Here is a 26,359-nt window from a genome sequence, read left to right on the forward strand (position 1 = left end):
ACCTACTCAGAACTTGACATCCTCCTGCTAATATTAAGCTGCAGGGTTTTGCATGTGATTGGGGTTCCTGCTCGAGCAGGTTCCAAATCCAAAACTAATCAAACCCAACAATTTAGAATCAGAGCTCCGCAAGAACAAGGGGCAGGAAGTAATCCCAGACACCTCGCAGGGGTAAAAACAATGGGCTGGATTTTATAGGGTCCCCGACGCCGGGAACAGTGATGGGGGAGGGCATGAAGATTGCAATGGATGAGGCCCACCACCGACCCCTACACCGGCAGGGCCTGGCCCAGCCCGATCTCAACGGAAGCGGAAAGGTCTCGTGGCGGCCCCCCTGCCGCTCAGTGACGGGACCACAATTTCCATATGTAAATAAATTAAACTACCTGAATTAATGAAGGTCTTGCTGCCTCCTGATTTGCTGCACCGATCTTAATCCTAGCGGCTGGCAATGCCGCGCCTTTGAATCCCCATCTGGGGAAACGAGGCGTGACACGTGGGGAGGGGGAAGAAGGTACCTTTTTCAGTGCGGGGAGGGGGGGGGTGGTGGGTAGTGGGGTCTAACTTACCTGATTGGTCGTGAGGGTGATGGGAAGGGGTAAAGGGCAAAGGTTCTGAATTTTGGGTCGGGGGAAGGTCATATCAAGCTAAGTATTTTGGGCGGTGGGATGAAGGACAGGAATTACATATTGATATTCAGGAGGGTGGGTGGGAGAGGGCCTGGAAAGATATTTTTATTAATTTTTATTTACTTTAAATTACCGGTCTCTTTAAAAATTTCACTTGTTATTTAGGGCTCTAAGCCCTTTAAAAATGGTGCCAGTGCCTGCGCAGTGACGCCAGCCGCCGTTCCCGGGGACAGCTCGCCCGCCCCTTCCACATCATTGCAGGTTTGGTGGGGGTGGTGCCCCAGCCATGCTAATGAACCACATCGTTTGGAATAGCGGCGGCTTGCGACGGCGCCCCGTGTGTGTGGGCCACCATTTTTTTCGCCGCTGCCTATTTTGGCGGTGGGCTTTTAAAATTCAGTCCAATGTATCACCTAATATCACCCTAGAAATAAGAACTATCAATGTGCCAGAGCCTGAATGGTTAATGCCATGTATTGTGGAAGCAGTAGTTAAGGGGTTAAAGCTTGTACAGACAGGGAACCTTGCCACAAGCCGTAACAGAAATTTGTATACTACAAGCTTCATCAACAATCACACGTTCCTGGAGATTAATGCTCCTAAAGTAGTACAAACTGGTGCAAGAGAAACTACAACCTCGCTTGACCAAATGTAACCAAAAGAAGCAATTTTTTGATGGTACCTCATCCAAAGGAAGGATGATGAAAAAACTTAAACTGAACCTCAAATGGCTGTTAAAAGCAATGCCAGCTGTAGCAGTTGTAAGATGGAATGAATGTGTACTGTGGTGTGACCCTAAACTTTCTTACTGTTTCTTTTTTCCTTCTTTCTGAACCCACAAAATAACATATAAATGAAATCCAAGAAATTTCATTTTTTCCCTTTTGGGGAGGTGTCACAAACACCTGAAATGCGATGATGTAACACCAATGAGGGACTAACTCTGAAGCGTTATGAAAATCTGGCTTTGTCTTTTAAAAATGAACCTATAATTTAAGAAGTGAACAATGGTTCAAAATGGCTGCCAAAGAGAAAAGGATTGGCCTTTGTGTATTCAAACTGGCTGACAAATACAAGGGACAAATCTTCAAAGCTAAGAGGTGTCAACTGCACCCATCTTAAAACATTCCAGAACTGAATGTTTTCTTCTGAAACAAAGAAGGTGTGAAGTAGCCACGTCCTGAAAAATTGTGCAATCACCCTGGAGCAGAGATTGGAATGTCTCTTACCAGGAGGTGAGAATTAACACAGCTTTACCTTAAAAAAAAAACCTAAAGCCAGAAAAAAGAGAGAGGAAGAAGCAAGATCCAGAAGCTTGTGTTCCAGCAAGTCAGAAGGAATGGACCCTGCTGTAAAATCCTGCATCTACATAAGACAGCAGTGAACCAGAAGTGTCCCACTGTCTTCAACTGAACCTTCAACCAAGAGAGAAATCTACAATCATCTCAGGCCTGCATCCATCAAGAACTTGATTTCCAAAAGAATTCAACAGGTTTATCATGAGCCCCTCCCCACTCAAAGTCACCTTCCATTCTTTCCCCCTCTCTAGTTGTCTCTTCTTGTGTGTGGGTGCGAGCGCATGCTTGAGTAGATGGGTTGCGAAAATTTTGGGAGAAGGCACAATGATCAATCAACAATTGATTTTCTGTTTTTAAAACCTACAAGAAATCATGTCGCTGTCTGTTTATTTGAAAAAATAAAACACCAAAGGGGTTAAATCTGAATAGCAAAACACTTTCTGCAGTCAGTGGGGAGGTGAACTGGGGAAACCATCCACATTGCACCACGTGACCGTGACACAAAGGACAAAGAGGCCCTCTGAGTGAGTCAAAAATTTGCATTGTGGGGCCAAGAGTGGCAGAAGCAATCCTTCAGGCCCCAAAAAGGAAAGTCACAACTTCCCTTTCCCCGGACACACACTCTCTTCCTCCCTTGAGACTGTTCTGGAAACTCCTGCTCTGCCACTTACTTCGAAGCAAGCCAAAGGTTGACCAATCTTCCCTTGCTGGCAGCCACTCTGTGGCCTCTTCACCCTGTTCACAGTGGGAAATTGACCAGTAGCATTTAAATGTGACCCAGCAGTTAAAATCACTGTGCCCTCCCACTGCCTCTATAATCAGGGCATTAACTCACTGGAATAGTTTCCTGGAATCCCTCTGAGAGTTAAAATCTACCTCTATATTCTATATTCCAGATGCATGAAAAGGGTCAAGTCTTTTATATAATTATTATCGTGCATTATAAACATGGCCTCAATGTTTCCACTTGTGGCGAAGAGAAAAGAAGATGCCATCAATAAAAGATAATCACCCAAGAAAACAAATAGGGACTTCAGAAGATGCTTCTTTACCGGGAGAGTGGTGAGATTGTGGAACATGCTACCACAGAGTAGTTGAAGCAAACAGTATGGTGCATTTAACGGGAGGCTGGATAAGCATATGAGAGAGAAGGGAATAGAGGGTTATGCTGATAGAATTAGATGAGGAAAGGTAGGAAGAGGCTCGACTGGAGCATAACCACCGCCATAGACTGGGCTAAACAGCCTGTTTAGGTGCTGTATATCCTATGTAATATTGGGAAGTGAGTGATACTAGCTGGATTGCTCTTTGAGGGAGTAAGCATAGACTCAATGGGTTGAATGGCCTCCTTCTGTGCTGTATTATTCTATGATTCTCAGATGTCTGTAAATCATCAAATTTTAAATAAATCTGTTTTTGACAAAGTGAAACTAACATTTGATATTTTCCAATGTCCAGTTTAATGCCAGTTGTAACGGAGACCAGTATAAGCTCCACCCCATTTCTGCCTCATAGAACCATTATTAACCTTGGATTAAGATAACTCAGTATGACACAGAGTGAAAGACGCAGGTTTCAAGTTGTGGTCTAGTTATGGAAACTTTGTCAGGCTGTTTACACAAGACATCAGTCTTGGAAAAAACCTGAATTGTGAGACAAATATCGATCAACTAAAACTAACTGAGTCTAACTGCTGCAAACGATTATGAAGAATTCTGAAACTGTTCCATATAATAGTATTACAGCAGCATTATTTTTCATTCCTCAATCTTATTAATAATATAAAATCTTTTTTTTTCAAATGGGAGTTTAAAGCAAGAGGTCCTCTGCTGAAATAGGTCATAAATATTTCCTGCATGTGTTGGTGAACATTCTTTGGAGCTTTTTTAAACTAGTCACATCTGTAACATTTTTATAGCAGCAATTAAGATTATTTAATGATCATCTAGCTGATCAATTATCAATAGTTTGTCAGCCAATTACCAAATACAGAATTAGAACCCAAATGTTCAAGAGTAGCTTTTGAAGTATGGCTTCGGCCCAAATGACCATTTCTTAAAGCGTGAAATGAGTCACTGTAATGAAAAGGTGGAACTGGTGCCAAGGACATGATGAGGTCTGTTTATATGGGTAAAAGAGAACTGACTGCAGATATCAGCACTAAGATCTTTCAGTACTTGTTCCATCAGGCAGCTCATTTGTTTATATGGACCGGCTCCAAGAGTATCTTTCTTTCCCAGGAGAGGACTTGCGCTTACATATATGAGCATGACTCCCTTCCTAGCAGTTAAACAATAAATGTCTTGAGAGCATAGAGTGAGGCAGGGGGCAGTGGGATGAGGGTGTGTGGGGTGGGTATATGAGCAGGTCTGATCTTTCTAAACATTTCCATCAACTCCCTGGGTAGGTTCAGAAACTTGTTAAGGCAGGTTTGATGCTAATCTAAAACTCTGCTACCCATATCCTAACTCACAGCAAGTCCAGTTCATCCATCACCCCTATGCTCACTTCATTGGCTCCCAGTCCACAAACAGTTGGATTTTACAAAATTCTTGTCCATGTTATCAAATCCCTCCATAGCCTCGTTGCTCCCTTTCTCTGTAACCTCCTCCAGCCCTATAACTCTCAGATTTCCCTGCGTTCTTCCAGCTCTGGCCACTTGTGCACCCCACCATTGGTGGCTGTGTCAGCAGCTGCCTAGGTCCTAGATTTTGGAGTTCCTGCCCTACATTTTTCTGCCTCACCACTCTCTCTCTCCTCTCTTCAGATGCGCCTTAAAACCTAGCTCTTCAACCAAAATTTGGTTACTGTCCTAATGTCTCCTCGTTTGACTCAGTGCCAATGTTTTGTATGATTACACTGGTGTGACACACCTTGGAATGTTTTACGAAATGAAAGGTGCTATATGAATGCAAGTTTTTGTTGATGCTGCACTGAAGTTATATTCCATACAGTATCAAATCAAAACAATATGAAGCGATCTTTTCTCAGAAGTCTCACACTATCAGGCTCCAGAATCTGTTTACTCTCTCTGGCAATGGCAAATTTGCAGTATAAACTCCTCCAATTCTATTTCTACATCCTTACTTGAATGCTCAAGTGCTTTCAATGCAACATTGTCCTGCTGTTTGCCAAAAGTGAGCCATCTACTGAACACAATTTCAAATTACCACACAAGCTACAAGTGTTAAGCTAATCGTTCCCAATATTATTTCAATATTATCTTGAGCATACTTTCCTAAATAAGACATAACACTTATCTTTTGTACAAAGCATGCCAATAGTAATGGCACAGTTATAGATAAACCTGCAATAAGATCATTATCACTATCAGTAATCCTTGCCTGAAGCAAACTTTATGTGCTTAAATGTCACTTGTTTTTCCTGCAGATGATAATGCGGCTTGCGTCATGCCTGCAATCATCCAATAGTACTACACAGATACAACTCTGCTCATTGAGTCAAAACATCTTTCAAGAGGGCCAAGAGTCAGAGTGAGTATAGCCTCTCTTGGTGAATCTATAAGTCGATGGGAGTGTCTGGATTGAATCATGAGCTAGTCAAAAGATGTAGCAATTTGAGAAGAAACTAGATAGTTATGAACAAAAGTAAATGTATTGGTTACTCATATACTAATTCACATACAAGACTGTAACTGTGCTGCAAAATAAACAGCAGATTAACTTCGCCAGTGTTAATTCTATTTTTACAATTAACTTCTACTTACTCACAAAATCTTCCAGTGAAGTTATTAGGACAACTACATGAGTAACTGTTAATGGCATCAATGCATGTAGCTCCATTTGCACACTTGTGCTTTTGACAGTTGTCTATGTTCACTTCACAATTGGTGCCCATGAAACCAGATTTACATATACATTTGTACGCTGAGACTTCATCAGTGCAGTTGCCATGAATGCAAGGACTTGACTGACACTCATTGATGTTGACCTCACAGTTCAGGCCTGTCCAGCCTGAAGGACAGCTACATTGATAGTAACTAATCATGTCCTCACAGCTCCCATTGTTTTTACAGGGATTGGATACACAGATGTTCTTCATTGGGCACCCCAATATTAGGCTACTGGAGGAGATTTTGATAAATTGATCTCTCTGAGGCTTGATAATGTGCATATTATCATTTGCAAGGTATGGTAAGGAGATGCCACCAAGTTTCATTGTGTTTAGGCATCCTGCGAAGCTGCCTCCTCTTTCAGGACGTCCACTCCCTAGATAAATGTCTGTTCCTTCTAATAGAAAGTTTAGGTTTCCACTGACAACTGCACTTGTCACAGTCTCTTCTTTCTTGTCTATCTCCATCTGCCACCTGGAATACTGAAGTAAGGGATCTATCATGTAAAAAGTAACGTCATGCCAGAGACCATCGCTTATTGCTCTTGAGCTGAGTATGCTCAGTTTGCCCAAGTTGTTCCCACTTTGTATCATAAATATTAAATGGCACTGCTGGATACCAACTGTGATAAAGTCTTGCTCCTTTTCAGCATGGAGTATCACTGCATTCGAGTCCCTTGTTCGAAGACTAAATGTAATGTTGGTAAGTTCTTGCTTGATCTTGCCATTTCCCCTGAAAGTCAGGTCACTTTTGCCTCCTTTAAAAGTTGCATTAACAAGGCCTGTATTTAAAACAAGAGGAAGCAAAGTCAGAAGGCTAATATTGAATGTCTCACCTGTGGTTCAAACTCAACATGATCAGCACTTGAATCCCTGTGCACCACTGGCCAATGGTAACTTTGGCCCTTACAGCCAGTAATAAAATAATTTTTAAAAATGAAGACTTGCATTATTTTGGTTTAAATATTATCAAGTACAATAATTAATACTTCTGATTTTCACACTGCAATTCATTTTGTAAATCCCAGAATTGGAGAAGGAACTTTTGTCATTCCAATAAACTGAATTAATAGCAACTGGTAAGGACTGACCCTAATTCACTAGTAATGTGCATATGTCGAAATATGTGAGTATGAGAGTGCAGGAGCCATTCAATGCTCAGAAAAGTCATTTAGACCAATTCTAACATAAGTAGATTAAACTAATAGATTACCAGAGATTGGATTTCACTAACTGCCCAAACTTATAATATTGAAACAAAAACCCTGATTTAACATGGGCTGGGATTATGGCACTCGGGGACGGAGGTGGACAACAAACCGTCCTGACATTGGCAGTGTGAGGTTCAGGCAATTTTAACGCCGAGGTCTCATCTACATGGACACTGTCATTCTCCTGCTCGGATAATGGGAATCAGCAGGCGGTAGTGGAATGTCAGGAAGCAGGAGCCTGTTGCCAGGGATGAAAAGACTAGTCCCTGGCACTTCGGTAAATTGTGAGCAGGGGGCTTGGAAGGACCCTGCGGGGGGAGTGAGGAAACCTTGGGGGGCCTAAATTTTCCTTGTGGGTCCCAGAGGAAAGTTCTGCCCCATAGGAAAGTCAAAAAAAGTAAAACCACTTGCTTCTTTGGGCCTCTTCTGGCCACAACTCTTATTCCCACTAGGTTTCCCACATGCAGGCCATTGGTTCAAATAACATTTGGGCCCAATCTAGATATTTAAAGAAGGATTCCATGGACAGCCCTGCCTGACAGGTGTCCATCTCACCTGCTCAGGAGAGCAGGTGAAAATTGGCAGCCTGTAGGAAGAGAACAGACCTCAGCTGATGAATCCCACAGGCAATTTTATCTGCCTGCCCTCCTATCTGGTTTCCTCTGTCAGGCAGGCAGGGATAAATTTCCCCTCAAGCTGAAGTTCAATGCAATACAGGTAACTGCATTCCATTTCATTAGGATTGTAAACACATTCTTTCCTGACAAAGTTAATTGCAAATGACAAGTACAGTTGGAATTGTTTGAATATAAAACTAGACAACCTCCTGTAGCATTGCACATATGAAATGAAGATCAAGCATGGTTCTCAGGTACAGTGGGGTTGGAGGCCAGCAGATAATTGAACCAGAGCATGCAAGTGTAATTCAGTTTCCAATTAATGTCCTTGCATTTATATTTGCATTATGAACCCATATGGTCACATTTGTAATGGCAACTTGTTCACACTGTAATTATATCCTTCTGACATTAGAATGCCATCACTGGAAAGATGGAGTAATTACACCCTTAGTCCATGGGGACATGGGGATTTATATGAGAAAAAGTTGGCAGTGCATGCAGACATAATATTTTCAATACATAGGTAGATATGAACATTTTGTGAATATTGTATTGGTCAAGTCTGCAGGATCTCCTGTAATATTTCTTGAATATCTCACTAAATTCTAGAATCATTAAAAATTACAAAATCTCCTGCAGCAAGGGATTTTGGCCTCAAAGCAGTTTTAACAGGCCATGTGACACTTATTTCCATGTGATATGCTGTGGATTCATGTTTTGAAAGCGCATCATACACAGTTATTTGTTCAATGGACCCAGTTCTCTTCAAACATGTTTTTGGTTCTAACTCTTCAGGGAATATAAACCAGGGATTCTGGAATTTACAAGAACTTATAACTCATCTGTAAAATATTCCTTCAGTATCAAGTCTTCAGCACTAATTAGTGCAAAAATATTTAATAAGAGCATAATAATCTTGTCATTTAAGATGTACATTGAGCATCCATCCTTTTGACACCAATATGGAGTGAGCTCATAAATAATTTCTGGCATATGTTAGCGATATGATGTTAATGTTGGGCCCTAAGGCATTGAATTTTGGAACAGACCACAGTTACACTTTTAGGGAACCAACAAGCAACTATTTTCATGATGGTATAGGGGACTGTAAGTTTCCACTAACCCAAATGTAATTATTTTGAAGGTTTCCAACCATTAAGCGGCTGACCGCACTTCGCCTATTGCTGGCAAGGAAAGTCAAGCCACAAAGTCAATTAAGTATCTTGATTTCAGAGCAGTGAAATAACCTGACAGTCCTTATTAGAATGTTTGACATACAAGTGTACATTTCCCAAGGCTGTGCTAGTGGCATGGAGGGAATGGGTGTTATAAAATTAGATCCAGTGCTGCATTTTGCAGTGAGGAAATTTGCTGGGTTTTCTATGCCACGCTGTCAAAAAGGCAAGTCTCATTAAGATCTTTGAATAGCATGCAAATAATTCCCATGACAGACTTTTCTAGTTTTGCACTGCCTTCTCCCCATAGCATAGCTCACCTATATAAATAGGTCCATGACTGTTTAGCAGACATGGCCTTGAGCTGTAAGCTTCTTAAAAGTTGTCGGAGTTTTCAATGTTGGTTGCAAAGTTTCATTTTTCTGTTTCATCTGTACTTGCATTTGTGAATTGATTCCCATACTTTTAATTATCACTTACATCCATCTTAAAGCAACAATTGTATTTGCAGTGGCAAAGTTATGAAGATTGAAATCTCTATGTAGGTTCCAATAGTGTTTCAAGAGCTGGAGGAGGAAGATTAATTCATGAGGGGACAAGAAAGGCAGATGTAATTACACCTCCGGTGTTATGTACACATCTGTTCTTGCCCCAAAATCTGAATTTGCATTTTGAGATAGGCCGACATGAATATCTCAGAGAAGACCTGTTTAGAGGAGGCCTGTTCTTCACCAGGGTGACTGAGTTATGCCCCCACTTTGACATTCACTTGCAGGCAGCATTGGTGACCAGGATGGCTCTTATTATTGCTGTGATGCTTAATATTGTTTTAAACGTTTACACAACTGGATCCTTCCAAACCACCATAAGGAACAGATGCCTAATTGGCCAAGCTACAGTACATGGATACATCAAGCAAATGACATGTGCCATATTTGCAAGGGACCATTCTTTCGTTCCCTAGCAGTGGTCTCCTACCACCTGTCATTTGGCTCAACAGAGCACAGACCTTTTACCAGGTGGCATCATTCTTAAAAGTGTATTTTATCCTAAATAACATACTATTGAGGCATCTCACACTAACCCAGTGACCTATACAGAGATTGATAGGCTTCCATTCCATTAATGTTCAGGTGGTGTTGGGCCAGAGTAGCATCATCCAGCAAGCCCATATATACCCTGGATGCACCAATGATGACTTTGTAATTGTCTGCATTGTGCTTGGATTATTTGAAGGCGCAGGGAGATTGGGCAGATGAATGCTAGAAGACCGGAACTCCCTCATCAGCATTGACTAGTGACCTCCCTTCCTCCACCAACCACACACCCCCTGCCACCACCCCACCCAACATCTCAAGAAATCCCAGAACAACAACTGAATGGGAATAAAAGGAAGCAATGCCTTAAAATTAACTGGTGTTGAGCACAGCACTGGTATGCTGAAGCAAAGATTCAATTGTTTGGACAGATTGTCGAGTCCAGCTGTACACTCCAGCAAAGGTGTCAACCATCATCACCATCTGCTAAATGTTGCACAGCTTCACTGTAGGAAAAGGAGTAAGAGTTCAAGCCAAGCCACTGCCAAAGAAGGACAATGAAGAGGAAGAAGTAGTGGAGGAGGGTGCCTTGAAGTCAGGAAATGTGGTGCATCAGTCAAATGTGGGTTGGATAATCTTTGCACTCTTCCCAATGCCTGAAAACCTATTCTGTATTTGCGACAAAGTGCTGCATACCCGGGAGACTGCATTCAGTCTGTCCTCTGCCTCCATCTAGATAGCTTGAGCTTCTTCATTTGCAGAAAGATGTCCTTCTCCACATTTCTCCACAATCGTTTTACATTTCCCATCGGTTTTCCTCTTTCTTTCCTTCCTCTCCCTTTTCTATGCTGTTTATCTGCTTTTTTGATTCTCTCTTTGCTCCCAGAGCTTTTATCAGCTGTTTGACTCCATCTCTCTTCTATTGCTAACTGTTTCCCATCCATCGATTTCATTCACTACTGTCTTTCTCTGTCTCTCTTCTGTTTCTTCTTCTCCATTGCTTTGCATCCTGAGGATAGCACTGCCATTTTCACCCTCAATTAGGAGTAACCTAATGATACTGCATATTATTCAGAAGTTGCCTGACATTACAAACTCTATCTTTTGTATATCTTTCTCATGTATATCTGCAGGCAGACAACAGATTGAGGAAATGCTGGGAAATAATTAAATCTACTAGTTTCTGCTGCTGCCATTTTGGCACAGAAAATCCATGAACTTTCTGGTGGACTCCCTTTCTGCATTTGTCAGGTATCCACCAGAATAATTACAAGCTCGATGGAGATCTGGAATCATCAGGTCTTGACCTCAGGGAAGAGGTTTCTACCTGGCCTCAACTTACTCCTACAAGGCGATCAATGTAAGACCTGGGGCTTTCCTAAATCAGAAGTTCCACTTCAGGTGCAAGATATACGACTGGCACAGGTACACTTGGTTTCACCTTAAAGGGGAGGAAGTGGGCCCATCTGGGGAGTCCAGGCTGGGATCATGGCCTGGAGTTCTGAATACCAGGGAGCCAGAAATTTTGGGGGTAGTTTGAGCAGGTCCCCTGTGTAAGGGAGACATGTGAAGCATCCATATTGCTCTTCAGGGTGGGGAGATCAGCAACTGATTTTTTTAGGATCTTCAGTGAGGGGGTGGGGGACGGGCTGTACAAAATATTCCCACAAGCCTCTAAAAACCTGCTTCTAGAGGCCTCTCCCCAGAACTTTTAAACTTTGGTGGAGTCACTGGTGGAGTTCCACGGTGAGGGCAATTTCAGCCTTTATGAATTTTGGCATTTAGGCAAATGGGTGGGAAAACATACAAAAACATTGAATTTTGAAAGCCCTTTCAATAACTTTATTTATACCTGGCATCTTGTGAGAGTTCTCAAAACAACCGAAAAGACCTATATTCTAACATTGTATTGATAAGTTCAATGGAAATCAGTTGGCCATTTGGACAACAAATCAAGCTCTGTACTTTGGTACAAAGGTGTGATGGAATCTGATGTCTTGGAGCAATGGATAATTCACTAACTCAGATAAATGTGCTTTCGGTTAGAGGTATTGGATGCTCAGGACAATCTTGATAAATATTTAGGGGTAAAGGAGGATAGAACAGAAGATGGAAAGAGTGAGTGAGATGCATCGTAGCAGACTTTCAAGAGCATTGAGGTAATAGAAGAAACCAGGGGTTAATATACTTAATAAATTCAGCGGCTGGTCATTGGAGCATTTATGTCTGTGGAAGGGAGGGAGATTCAACTTAAGCTGCTTACAGGTTTTTTTTAAGCATTTCTGAGAAATGTGTTCTCTCGCTGTTTAAAATAGTGAAACAGGTTAATAGATTAGCTATTCAGAAAAGGAGAAAACCCTGTTCTCATCTTTCCTCCTTCATGTAATCTTGATGAAATTAAACTCTTTCCTCTGAGGCATGTTTCCAATTAAACCCAGCAACAGCTTTATAATATCAAATATTTATTTGGACTAAAATGTAATATATTAATTACTAGTAATTCACAAACACTATTCTGAAGTAGTCAAGCATGCTTCTAATTGGAGTATGTGTAGAAACTCGCTCACCCTACGAATACATGATAAATGTTTCTTTGTGGCAGTGTGCATATATCTAAAAGAAATTGAGGAATTGTAGATAACAGGGAGGAAACTCTACTTGCATGAAATGGACAGCAAACACTTTAAGGGTCATGGCTTTCGCAAATGGTGCTTTTATTACAGACTGAATCATCAGCATCTAATTGTAAGACTAATTAGCCAGTGGCAAAGTGGAGAAGGTCATTTTACAGGATAGCCAAAAAAAAGGCTCAAGGGTTTAGCTGTTAATCCAGGACAGCATAATGCGGTACACGTGCAATGCATCTGAAGAGCACAAGAACACTTATGTCAACATTTTAGGAGGCAAGCACTAAGTGTCCACAAGTGTGAAAAATAGTGATTTCTTAATGCAAATGCTGAATTTTTAAACCGTAGTCATTTTGAAGATGTTAATGCAGCATCATCAGCAAAGAGGAGTTCCCTGATGAGAACTTTCCGTACTTCGGTCTTCGCTCCAAGACGGGCAAGGTTGAACAACCTGCCCCCTGATCTTGTGTGGAGGAAAATTCCTTTTTCTGAAGACTTGAACGCATGTGAGAGCAGCAGGGAGACGAAAATCCCAAACAGTGTGGGTGCGAGAACAAAGCCCTGTTTCACGCCACTCAGGATAGGAAAGGGGTCTGATGAGGCGCCACTATGCTGAATTGTGCCTTTCATATTGTCATGGAATGAGGTGATGATACTTAGTATCTTTGGTGGACATCCGATCTTTTCTAGTAGTCTGAAGAGACCACATCTGCTGACGAGGTCAAAGGCTTTGGTGAGATCAATGAAAGCAACGTAGAGGGGCATCTGTTGTTTGCGGCATTTCTCCTGTAGCTGGTGAAGGGAGAACAGCATGTCAATGGTTGATCTCTCTGTTCGAAAGCCACACTGTGCCTCAGGGTAGACACGCTCAGCCAGCTTCTGGAGCCTGTTTAAAGCGACTCGAGCGAAGACTTTGCCCACTATGCCGAGCAGGGAGATTCTACGGTAGTTGTTGGAGTCACCGCGGTCACCCTTGTTCTTGTAGAGGGTGATGATATTGACATCGCGCATGTCCTGTGGTACTGCTCCCTCGTCCCAGCACAGACAAAGCAGTTCGTAGAGTGCTGAATGTATAGCAGGCTTGGCACTCTTGATAATTTCAGGGGTAATGCCGTCCTTCCCAGGGGCTATTCCCAGGGGCTAGAGAATCAATGGCATCACTGAGTTCCGATTTTGTTGGCTGTACGTCCAGCTCATCCATGACTGGCAGAGACTGGGCTGCATTGAGGGCGGTATCAGTGACAACATTTTCCCTGGAGTACAATTCCAGGTACTGCTCCACCCAGCGGTCTATTTGCTTGCGTTGGTCAGTGATTGTGACCCCTGATTTAGATTTGAGGGGGGCGATCGTCTTGATGGTTGGCCCAAAAGCTCTCTTAATGCCATCATACATTCCTCTGATGTTTCCGGTGTCAGAGGCCAGCTGAATATGACTGCATAGGTGTTGCCAGTAGTCATTTGCGTAGTGCCTGGCCGTTCTTTGTGCAGCGCTTCTGGCTGCTTTAAGTGCTACGGATGTTAGCACGCTGGGGGCTTTCTTATAGTTCAACAGTGCAATGCGCTTAGTGGCTATGACAGGTTCCAGCTCTTCAAAGTGAGATTGAAACCCGTCTGCATTTTGCTTCACACGTTTGCCATAGGTGGTCATTGCTGAGTCATAGATGGCGTCTCTGATGTGGGCCCACTTGGTCTCTGCATCCCCTGTAGGAGTGTTTTGAAGGGCTTTTTCATGTGAATTTAGAAACTTATGTAACAGCATAAGACATTCTGCTAGTGTTGCTGCGCGGGCGGCCCTTCTGCTTGGAGTGATGCAGCTTCTTTGGTTTGAGTCCAACCTTGCTGCACACCAAGGAGTGGTTGGTGTCGCAGTCCACACTGTGGAAGCTGCATGTGATTTGAACACTGTTTAAAGAGGCTCGCCTTGTGATGATGAGGTCCAGCTGGTGCCAACGACGTGATTTATTTATTTAGAGATACAGCACTGAAAAAGGCCCTTCGGCCCCACCAAGTCTGTGCCGACCATCAACCACTCTTTTATACTAATCCCACATTCCCACCACATCCCCATAATTCCCCTACCTACACTAGGGGCAATTTATAATGGCCAATTTACCCATCAACCTGCAAGACCTTGGCTATGGGAGGCCACACAAGTGCCAGGCAATGACCATCTCCAACAAGAGAGAATCTAACCATCTCCCCTTGACACTCAACAGCATTACCATCGCTGAATCCCCCACTATCAACATCCTAGGGGCTACCATTAACCAGAAACTGAACTGGAGTAGCCATATAAATACCATGGCAACTAGAGCAGGTCAGAGGCTAGGAATCTTGAGGCGAGTAACTCACCTCCTGACTCCCCAAAGCCTGTCTACCATCTACAAGGCACAAGTCAGGAGTGTGATGGAATGCTCTCCACTTGTCTGGATGGGTGCAGCTCCAACAACACTCAAGAAGCTCGACACCATCCAGGACAAAGCAGCCCGCTTGATTGGCACCTCATCTACAAACATTCACTCCCTCCACCACCGACGCACAATGGCAGCAGTGTGTACCATCTACAAGATGCACTGCAGCAATGCACCAAGGCTCCTTAGACAGCACCTTCCAAACTCGCGGCCTCTACCAACTAGAAGGACAAGGGCAGCAAATACATGGGAACACCACCACCTGCAAGTTCCCCTCCAAGTCACACACCATCCTGACTTGGAACTATATCGCCGTTCCCTCACTGTCGCTGGGTCAAAATCCTGGAAATCCCTTCCTAACAACACTGTGGGTATACCTACCCCAGATGGACTGCAGCGGTTCAAGAAGGCAGCTCACCACCACCTTCTCGAGGACAATTAGGGATGGGCAATAAATGCTAGCCTGGCCAGCGTCGCCCACATCCCATGAATGAATTTTTTTTTTAAATGGAGCACCCGGCAAAAACCCACACAGACACGGGGAGAACTTGCAAACTCCGCACAGGCAGTGCCCAGAATTGAACCCAGGTCGCTAGAGCTGTGAGGCTGCGGTGCTAACCACTGTGCCGCTAAGAAACCTGGTGACAGGGTTTAGTATGAAAGAATGAGTTGGTGATGCAGAGGTTACTGAAGAGTGTCTGCAGAGACTCATCGACAAGAATGCGGCTGCCTGCAACGAATTTGACCGAATCATCAGCCTCAAGAAAACGAACATCATGGGACAGGACGTCAGAAATGCTCCATCCACCAATATTGGCGACCACGCTCTGGAAGTGGTTCAAGAGTTCACCTACCTATCACCAGTAACCTGTCTCTCGATGCAGAAATCAACAAGCGCGTGGGAAAGGCTTCCACTGCTATGTCCAGACTGGCCAAGAGAGTGTGGGAAAATGGCACACTGACACGGAACACAAAAGTCCAAGTGTATCAAGCCTGTGTCCTCAGTACCTTGCTCTACGGCAGCTAGGCTTGGACAAGCTAGGTATGTCAGCCAACAGCGACATCTCAATTAATTCCATCTTCGCTGCCTCCGGAGAATCCTTGGCATCAGGTGGCAGGACTGAATCTCCAACACACAAGTCCTCGAGGCGGCCAACATCCCCAGCATATACACCCTACTGAGTCAGCGGCGCTTGTGATTGCTTCGCCATGTGAGCCGTATGGAAGATGGCAGGATCTCCAAGGACACATTGTACAGCGAGCTCGTCACTGGTATCAGACCTCCCAGCCGTCCATGTTTCCGCTTTAAAGACGTCTACAAACGCGACATGAAGTCCTGTGACATTGATCACAAGTCATAGGAGTCAGTTGCCAGTGATCGCCAGAGCTGGCGGGCAGCCATAAAGGCGGGGCTAAAGTGTGGCGAGTCGAAGAGACTTAGCAGTTGGCAGGAAAAAAGACAGAAGCGCAAGGAGAGAGCCAACTGTGTAACAGCCCCGACAGCCAATTTTATCTGCAGCATCTGTGGAAGAGTCTGTCACTCTAGAATTGGCCTTTATAGCCACTCCTGACGCTGCTTCACAAACCACTGACCACCTGCAGGCGCTTACCCATTGTCTCTCGAGACAAAGGGGCCAAAGAAGAAGTCATTTTGAATGAAAATATTGTGCTGTGTGAATATGAAAAAGATATTAAACTAAAAGCTATATATACACACACAAGCTCTCCACTGCCTATAAAGTTCTTTCTTCAACTTTACATTTTGAACATCTGAAGAAATATCCTGACTACTTTATATTTTAGTGTGATAAAATATAGAATCCTAGAATAGTACAATGCAGATTGAGGCCATTCAGCACATCAAGTCTGTTAAATACCAATCTAGTTGGTCCCAATTCCCAGCTCTTTACCTATATCATTGCAATGTTTTCTCCTTCAAGTATTTATCCAATTCCCCTTTGAGGGCTACTATTGAACCTGCATCAATAACCCCATCAGGCAGTGCATTTCAAATCCTAACCACTGTTATATACAAAGATTTTTCCTTATGTTGCCTTTGGTTCTTTTGCCAATCACATTAAATATTTTGCCCTCTGGTGATTGATACTTTAGTCATTGGAAACAGGTTATCTTTATTTACTCTATATAAACCCTTCACAGTTTTAAACACCTCTATTTAATCTCCTTCTTTGCTCAAAGGAAAACAATCTCAGTTTCTCCAGTCTAATCACATAACTGTAATCCCTCATCCCTGGAACCATTCCAGTAAATCTCTTCTGTACCTTATCAAAAGCTTTCACATCCTTCCTAAAGTATGTTGCCCAGAATTGGACACTACTCCAGCTGGACCCAAACTAATGTTTTATATAACAACAACAAGAAATGCTGGAATCACTCAGCAGGTCTGGCAGCATCTGTGGAAAGAGAAGCAGAGTTAACGTTTCGGGTCAGTGACCCTTCTTCGGAACTGACAAATATTAGAAAAGTCACAGATTATAAGCAAGTGAGGTGGGGGTGGGGCAAGAGATAACAAAGGAGAAGGTGCAGATTGGACCAGGCCACATAGCTGACCAAAAGGTCACGGAGCAAAGGCAAACAATATGTTAATGGTGTGTTGAAAGACAAAGCATTAGTACAGATTAGATGTGAATACACTGAATATTGAACAGCAGCAAGTGCAAACCTGAAAAAAACAGTGGATAAGCAAACTGAACAAACTAAGATGAAATGAAATAAATGCAAAAAAAATAGTAAAAAATGTAAAAAAGAATGTAAAAAAAAAGGAAGAAAAAATAACTAAAAATGAAAGTAAAATGGGGGGCTGTCATGCTCTGAAATTATTGAACTCAATGTTCAGTCCGGCAGGCTGTAGTGTGCCTAATCGGTAGATGAGATGCTGTTCCTCGAGCTTGCGTTGATGTTCACTGGAACACTGCAGCAATCCCAGGACAGAGATGTGAGCATGAGAGCAGGGGGGGAGTGTTGAAATGGCGAGCAGGGGGGAGTGTTGAAATGGCAAGCAACCGGAAGCTCAGGGTCCTGCTTGCGGACTGAGCGGAGATGTTCCGCAAAGCAGTCACCCAGTCTGCGCTTGGTCTTCCCAATGTAGAGGAGACCACACTGTGAGCAGCGAATACAGTATACTACATTGAAAGAAGTACGCAAGCAGGACCCTGAGCTTCCGGTTGCTTGCCATTTCAACACTCCCCCCTGCTCTCATGCTCACATCTCTGTCCTGGGATTGCTGCAGTGTTCCAGTGAACATCAACGCAAGCTCGAGGAACAGCATCTCATCTACCGATTAGGCACACTACAGCCTGCCGGACTGAACATTGAGTTCAATAATTTCAGAGCATGACAGCCCCCCATTTTACTTTCATTTTTAGTTATTTTTTCTTCCTTTTTTTTACATTCATTTTTACATTTTTTACTATCTTTTTTTGCATTTATTTCATTTCATCTTAGTTTGTTCAGTTTGCTTACCCACTGTTTTTTTCAGGTTTTTTTTCAGGTTTGCACTTGCTGCTGTTCAATATTCAGTGTATTCACACCTAATCTGTACTAATGCTTTGTCTTTCAACACACCATTAACATATTGTTTGCCTTTGCTCCGTGACCTTTTGGTCAGCTATGTGGCCTGGTCCAATCTGCACCTTCTCCTTTGTTATCTCTTGCCCCACCCCCACCTCACTTGCTTATAATCTGTGACTTTTCTAATACTTGTCAGTTCCGAAGAAGGGTCACTGACCCGAAACGTTAACTCTGCTGCTCTTTCCACAGATGCTGCCAGACCTGCTGAGTGATTCCAGCATTTCTTGTTTTTGTTTCAGATTTCCAGCATCCGTAGTATTTTGCTTTTATTTTAATGTTTTATATAGGTTTATCTTATTTCCTAGCTTTTGTACTCTATGCCTCTATTTATAAAGCCCAGGATAATGTATACTGCTTTAACTGTTTTGTTAACCAGTCCTGCCACCTTCAAAGATTTGTGCACAAATACCCCCGGGTCTCCAGGTCTTTCTCTCTTCTTGCACCCCCATTAAAATAACAGAATACATTACATAGCATTAAAATGTGAAAAGCATTCTGAATGGGAGTGAATTAAGGTTTTATAAATCGGACAATATTTGATAAAGGAATTTTGGAATGCACTATTTATTTTCATGCAAATATTAAGAGAATAGAAATAAGTTTAAAAATCATGTCCCCAAAATATATGGGCCTTTGAGGGGGGGTAGGTGAGTGGGTGGATAACGAGGAGTAAGCCAGGCATATTTGAGGTGAGAACTGATTTCACAGTGCGCAGTGGCGCGCGGTGGTTAGCACCGCAGCCTCACAGCTCCAGGGACCCGGGTTCAATTCTGGGTACTGCCTGTGCGGAGTTTGCAAGTTCTCCCTGTGACCACGTGGGTTTTTGCCGGGTGCTCCTGTTTCCTCCCACAGCCAAAGACTTGCAGGTGATCGGTAAATTGGCCATTATAAATTGCCCCTAGTGTAGGTAGGAGGTAGGGAATATGGGATTAGTGTAGGGTTAGTATAAATGGGTGATTGTTGGTTGGCACAGACTCGGTGGGCCGAAGGGCCTGTTTCAGTGCTGTATCTCTAAATAAAATAAATAAATAAATTACCAGTCTCTGGACTTTCTCCCTGTTCCCAAAAATTCCGGTATATTTGAGGTGAGACCTGATTCTAACTGGTCTCTGGACTTTCTCCCCATTCCCAAATATTCCAAACGGTGGGAGATGGGTACTTCTTGCAGGCATAACAAATGGAGAAATGCAGAGGGGAGGGGGTCATGATGCCATCTCCTAATTGGAATGCAGAAATGGCTGCCATTTCTTTTACTGCATTACAGATCTGGGTCTGCCTCATATCCCTTCTCAGCTTTAGCTCGATTAGTCACTCCTATAAGCAGTCCATTTATTTTTAGATTTGTAGATTTCGAGATACAGCACTGAAACAGGCCCTTCGGCCCACCGAGTCTGTGCCGATCATTAACCACCCATTTATACTAATCCTGCACTAATCCCATATTCCTACCACATCCTCACCTGTCCCTATATTCCCCTACCACCTACCTATACTAGTGGCAATTTATAATGGCCAATTCACCTATCGACCTGCAAGTCTTTTGGCTGTGGGAGGAAACCGGAGCACCCGGAGGAAACCCACGCAGAAACAGGGAGAACTTGCAAACTCCACACAGGCAGTACCCAGATTTGAACCCGGGTCGCTGGAGCTGTGAGGCTGCGATGCTAACCACTGCGCCACTGTGCCGCCCCTTTATCTTAGTTTTATGGGAGTTGATTCTACTTATTTGACGACAAGACTGGGAAGTCGCTCTAGAACCCCCTTTGCAAATCTGGACGGTCATGTCCATTGTTTTTTATATGTGCATTTCTCATTACCTCCAATGATGAATGAAGCTACCACTAGCTGAAGCACCATTTGGTTCAATTTGTAAACTGGTTTATTCCACAGTAAGGTAAAACATATAGATCAACAGTTCTGTTCAGAGTAGCTACTTCAATTAGTACGACTTATGTCTGCTTGATGATCAATATACAAAGAACCCACAATGCTATCTCAACTGAGGTAAGTTGTCTTACTTAAGTTAAACAAAATAGCTTTTCTGTATTCTGCTTAACAGTCCCAGGACAGAACCACTCTCCCTTTGCAGTCTCTTGCTGCCTGACTTCCTGTGCAGCCTTGTTTTCAAAACCCAGACTGAAATTGTAATGTCTTTGTTCTTATTTTTCAAACCTCTCTCAAAGGGTTTTCCAACACCCTGATGTGAGGTGTCTTTCTGAATACCCAGATAAGCTAATGAATCAACTATTGTTCAGCCTCTGGGAGAAGTATCTTCCTGTTTAGAATATTAACTGCCTTTCATCTGGAGGCTGCTTTTTTTTTAAAACGGCAAGAATGTGCATTGCTTTTGAAACCACCAGCATTAAAAATAATTCAATTTCCAAATTCTTTCTTTGGGAGAAAATGGTCAAGTAAATTCAGAAACATCTCAGGCTGGCGTTTCCAGCTGGTAAATCCCTCTGCCCACCAGCCCTCCCGTCCTCCACCCACCAATCCACAATGCAATCCTGCTGAGAAGCAAAGTGCCACTCAGGTATTCCTGGTCTCCAACAAGGACAAGGAATGCCCCCAGGGGTTGCTGTAAATGGTTTGGGCAGCAAACTTCTTCATGTTAATTATCTCTAACCCTGAAATTTGGGATCAAGCCAACACCATGGCAGACTGGCAGCCGGAGATCCTGTCCTGACTCCCTTTTGGAAAGTGCGAAAGGGATTTCAGGCCCAATGTGCTTCAGCGGATGATTTGTTCAAATATAATCAGCTTATTCAAATTGTCCTTTAGGTTCAAAATTCTCTGTTAAGAATAGACAGCAAGATGTACAATTAATAAAATTGTGAGTGAGGATGACCTCATTGCAGTTGACCATTTTTGTATAAATGCATACTTTCTGAAATATGATTTTAATCAGTATTCTATACACTTTTTGCATTTGCTACACCAATGCCAATGTTTTTTTTCCCCAAGAACATGTTTGTTGAAATATACTTACAATCAAATCCGTCACTGAGCAGTTGACATTCTGAGTTCAGCGGACATGGGTTGAGCTGGCACCACTTGACTTGGTTGCAAGTTTTTCCTGAAGTATGTGGAGGACACTTGCATACGATGTCATCCCAGATGGAGGAACAGGTTCCGCCATTCAGACAAGGGTTTAACTAGATAAATTAAAAAAAAGAGACTAAGTATTATAGAATGGAAAATAATGTTTGACAAATTAAATTTTAGACATTGAATCCAACAGTTCAGAAAACATATGATGTATTTTGTACTACATGTGGGGCTCAATTTTAACTCTGTGGCCAGGATTTAACCCTGGGCAGATGGGAGCCAGCCACCAACTAAAAAGTCGATGGTGAACCTGCTTCTGCCTCGCCTTGGGATCCGACCTGTATTTTGCGGGTCCCCGGGCTTTAATTAATCTGAGGCGGGAGGTAGGAAGTCCTGCCTAATACAGCTGCTGGCCAATCAGCGGGCTGGCAGCTAACGTCCCAGCAGCGCCACCGGGAGCAGTGGCGACTGCTGGGATTACAGCCCAGGTTCAGAAAGATGTCAGGGACCCGGGAATGCAGGTCAGTTTTGGCTGCCTCGCCAGGGGTGTTCAGGTGGGGCCTGGCGCTGGGTGGTCGATTGGGGGTATGGGGGGCATGCTGGGTGTTGGGGGTTGTTGGGGCAGCAAGGGCAGCCTTCCGTCGGGCACAGGGTGCCCGGTCATGATGGCTCCCCCCACCCACCCACCCCCCAGGACGTCGGACAGCCGCATTCTTTTAACAGGTGGCTTTTCTTGGGCTTTGGCCACCTGACCGACCATGAGTAAAATCCCCGTGGAGGCGGGCGAAGGCCCTTAAGTGGACGTTAAGTGACTACTTTAGGGCCTTGATTGGCCTGGGATGGGCAGGTCATTTTTCGCCGCTGCCGCCCTGCATAAAGTGGCAGCGGAGGCGGGAGCAGGTCGGGAAGGACTGCACCCTGCCACCCCCCTCACCCCCCCATCCCGCTCTTTGGGGGGGGCATAAAATTCAGCCCTGTGTGTGTGGAAGGGTTCTCAGAGATAAAATCTCACACATAATGTCTATGCTTCCACAAAATTAATTTTGTACTTCATGGAATTAATATCACCATAAAGAACAGGGAAATCACAAAGAACTAAGCACAATAATTTTTATTTGATATTTACATTTATTTTTAGGATTTAATTAGCTAGTGTCTTGCAAACTGAGTATATGATGAGCCATTGATAATCCATATCCCACTGATAGAACAAACCATACCTTACAGTCAGACCAGTTACAAAATATTCACTGTGTCTACTGCTACACATCATATATCCTCTATTTGGATATATAGTGATACCATTCGGTAATAAGACAGAATAATAACTGTAGGAGCATGTGATGTGAGCAAAGATCTACAATTAATTGCATACTCATCCTGAAACCTAACAGAACATCAGTGACCACTACTCATCCATAATTAAGTACCTCTCTTACTATCATTTCACCCCCATCACATCAGCTAGAGCACTATTCTACGATTAAATTCTGTTACAGCTATAAGGGAACTCAACCATGTGTAGATACTGGAATTCAACCAGTCGCCTTGTTGCAATAACAAAAGCAACAACTCGCATGGTAATGCTGTCATTCGTTGATAATGTCATAGGGTGTATCATGTTTAAACTTACAAAGTTTCCCCTTATTCAATGGCAATGGAGCAGGGGGGAGCAGCAATTTCACTCCAGCAAGACCTATTGCAACAAAAATGAACACTGCAAAGATGTTCAAATGCAGCGGTTCTCAATGTTATTTAAATTTTCTCACCAATGTTTCTCCCCTCCCCTCCTTTCTTGAAGTCTTGACCCCTTGCTGATATAGTGTATCAGAGTCAGTTACCCTCTGCTACTTCTACTAACAGAAAGATATTCCACTATTGGAGGGGAAATAGGCAAACTGATCCTGTTCTAACATCTGCATACCTGCACTTCTAGGAGGAAATAGTGGTCAGGGACAAGAACCCTGCATGATATTTTCCTCCCTAACTTTAAGCTGTACCATGACTGATGCCTTAGCTCTGATCAGCTCACTCAGGACAGATTGGGAATCTTCCTGGACTTAGCTTCTCACTGATTAAACTCACTGAAGTGTTTTTTTTTTAAGTGGACTTTATTCTTTATCACACATTTTCCCATTTCTCCCCTCCCCCACCTTCGTATCTGAAAGGGTGAGATAATGCATCCTTTTTGAATCCACCATGGATGATCTTACCTGCATTACTTTATTGAATGATCATTTGATTAGTACAGAAAGGGATTACCCTCCATCCAGTTTTCCTACCATTCTCCCAATGAACCACTGCTGCAGCCAAGACTTGGAATTTGCCTGCTAATGTAGATCTGCGTATGACTGTCAAGCAGGCCTAGGGGCTGAATTTTATCAGCCCCTCGACGCTGTGTGTCGCAGTGGGGAGGCCTGTAAAATGCTAGTGGGAGCGGCCCGTCTTAACCCACAATGTGGCGAGGCCTTGGTGCGGTCCCCCCACCGCTTGGCGGCGAGGCCCTCATTAGAATATTTAAATGAGGATAATTAACTTTCAAAATAACTTACCTGCCAACAGCAGCTGTTCCATGCCAATTTTACAGCTAACTGGACGCGACAGTCCGTTGGAGTTCTGAGGTGAGGCACTGGTGGGGAGGGGGAGGAATAAAACTATCAGGGCTCAGGGAGTGGGGAAAACACTTATTATTGGTTGCAAGGATGGTGAGAAGGGGATGAGGGTCAAAGGGAACAAATTTCAGGGGGGGAGGTTCAGGATATCAATAAAAGCTTTTTATGGGGGGAGGGCAATTTATATATAGATTACCCATTGCAGGGTGGCAGACGAGATTTAAAGTTGAATTAAAATTTTATTTTTATTTCCTGGAGACTGGGACCCCAGGTGCGGGAAGGCAATCTGGTTTTCCAAGACTGGGTTCTTGGGGCCTCTGCTGTCCAGCCACCGAGTGTAAAATACCCGAGGCGGCAGGAGGAGGCCCTTCCAGAAGGCTTTCGATAAGGTCCTACATAAGAGATTGGCGTGCAAAAGTCAAGCACATGGGGTTGGGGGTAAGGTACAGACATGGATCGAGAACTGGCTGGCAGACAGGAAACAAAGACTAGGAATAAACGGGTCTATTTCCGAGTGGCAGCCAGTGACTAGTGGGCTCCTGCAGGGATCAGTGCTAGGACTCCAGCTATTCACAACATATATTAATGATATAGATGAAGGAATTAAATGTAATATATCCAAGTTTGCAGACAACACAAAGCTGAGTGGGAGCTGTGAGGAGGATGCAGAGAAGCTCCAGTGTGATTTGGACAGGTTGAGTGAGTGGGCAAATACATGGTAGATGCAGTATAATGTGGATAAATGTGAGGTCATCCACTTTGGTGGTAAAAACAGGAAGGCAGATTATTATCTGAACGGCGATAAATTGGGAAAGGGGGAGGTGTAGCGATACCTGGGTGTCCTTGTGCACCTGTTGCTGAAAGTAAGCATGCAGGTGCAGCAGGCAGTTAAGAAGGCAAATGGTATGTTGGCCTTCATAGCGAGAGGATTCGAGTACAGGAGCAGGGATGACTTGCTGCAATTATACAGGGCCTTGGTGAGACAACATCTGGAATATTGTGTGCAGTTTTGGTCTCCTTATCTGAGGAAGGATGTTCTTGCTATAGAGGGAGTGCAGAGAAGGTTCACCAGACTTATTACTGGGATGGCAGGATTGGCGTATGAAGAGAGATAAGGTCGATTAGGCTTGTATTCGCTAGAGTTTCGAAGAATGAGAGGGGATCTCACAGAAACCTACAAAATTCTAACACGGCTGGATAGACTAGATGCAGGAAGGATGTTCCCATGGCGGGGGTGTCCAGGACCAGGGGTCACAGTCTAAGGATAAGGGGTAAGCCATTTAGGACTGAGATGAGGAGGGATTTCTTCACCCAGAGCGTGGTGAACCTGTGGAATTCTCTACCACAGAAAGCATTAAATATATTCAAGAAAGAGTTAAATATAGTTCTTAGGGCTAAAGGGATCAAGGGATATGGGGAGAAAGCGGGAAAAGGGTACTGAGTTTGGATGATCAGCCATGATCGTATTAAATGGAGGTGCAGACTTGAAGGGCTGAATGGCCTACTCCTGCTCCTATTTTTCTATGTTTAAGTGGCAGTTAATTGGCCACTTAAGGGCCTTGATTGGCCTGGGGCTGGCGGGCCATTTCTTGCCACCGCCGTCGCCCTGCGTGAAATTGCAGCAGTGGTGGGACGGGATCGGGAACTGCCCCCCTCGCCTCCCACTCAATTTTATGCCTCCACCCCCCCCGGCCACCAGTCTGCTCATCGGTAGGCCATAAAATTCCGGCCGAACAGTTTTGCCATCATTACAAAGGCAGAATCCTTGCCTATGTAACAATGTTTTGATCTCGTTGGTACCTAAAACATTAATTCAAATCTACATATGTGGGATATATTTTCCAATCTGGGGGCATTTTGTTGGGGTGGGCCTTCTAACCATAATGGAGATGACCCCTGACCCTAGTAGTATCTCCAATCACAGGGTCATTTGCACACAGGAGGTGGGCTTCTCAGTTTCCACGGGGGAACCTCGCCAAAGCGGGAAAGATCGTGGCGTGAGAAATGTGATTTGTGCCCTAAACATGTGCAGGGTTGGAGGAGCTACCACTCTGCTTGTTGGTTCAGAGACTGGAGCCAAATTTGGGTCTCGTTTAAATGCAAACGACGGGCACTGGGTGCCAAATGGGCACCCTGCTGAGCTCACCAGTAGAGAAATGGTACAAAATCGGACAACTGGTAGGTCAAGTCAGTGGGACTGGTGGGTGATCCAAGTGTGGGTGAACTGGGGGGGTGCAGGGGCGGGAGC

General features: G+C 43.8%; 2 protein-coding genes across 2 annotated transcripts in view; both read right to left on the minus strand.

Moving 5' to 3' along the window:
• crb1 (crumbs cell polarity complex component 1) overlaps positions 1–26,359 on the minus strand; it is a 114,941-nt gene that overhangs the window by 32,377 nt on the left and 56,205 nt on the right. Inside the window, 2 exon segments of the mRNA XM_068038082.1 lie at positions 5,655–6,561; positions 21,441–21,606. Coding sequence (XP_067894183.1) covers positions 5,655–6,561; positions 21,441–21,606 — 1,073 coding nt within the window.
• The window catches only part of LOC137373011 (complement factor H-like), a 621,771-nt gene that overhangs the window by 15,228 nt on the left and 580,184 nt on the right, over positions 1–26,359 (minus strand). The window lies entirely within an intron of this gene.

The sequence above is a fragment of the Heterodontus francisci genome, chromosome 8 (genome assembly GCF_036365525.1).
Source record: "Heterodontus francisci isolate sHetFra1 chromosome 8, sHetFra1.hap1, whole genome shotgun sequence".
In the NCBI taxonomy this organism is placed as follows: domain Eukaryota; kingdom Metazoa; phylum Chordata; class Chondrichthyes; order Heterodontiformes; family Heterodontidae; genus Heterodontus; species Heterodontus francisci.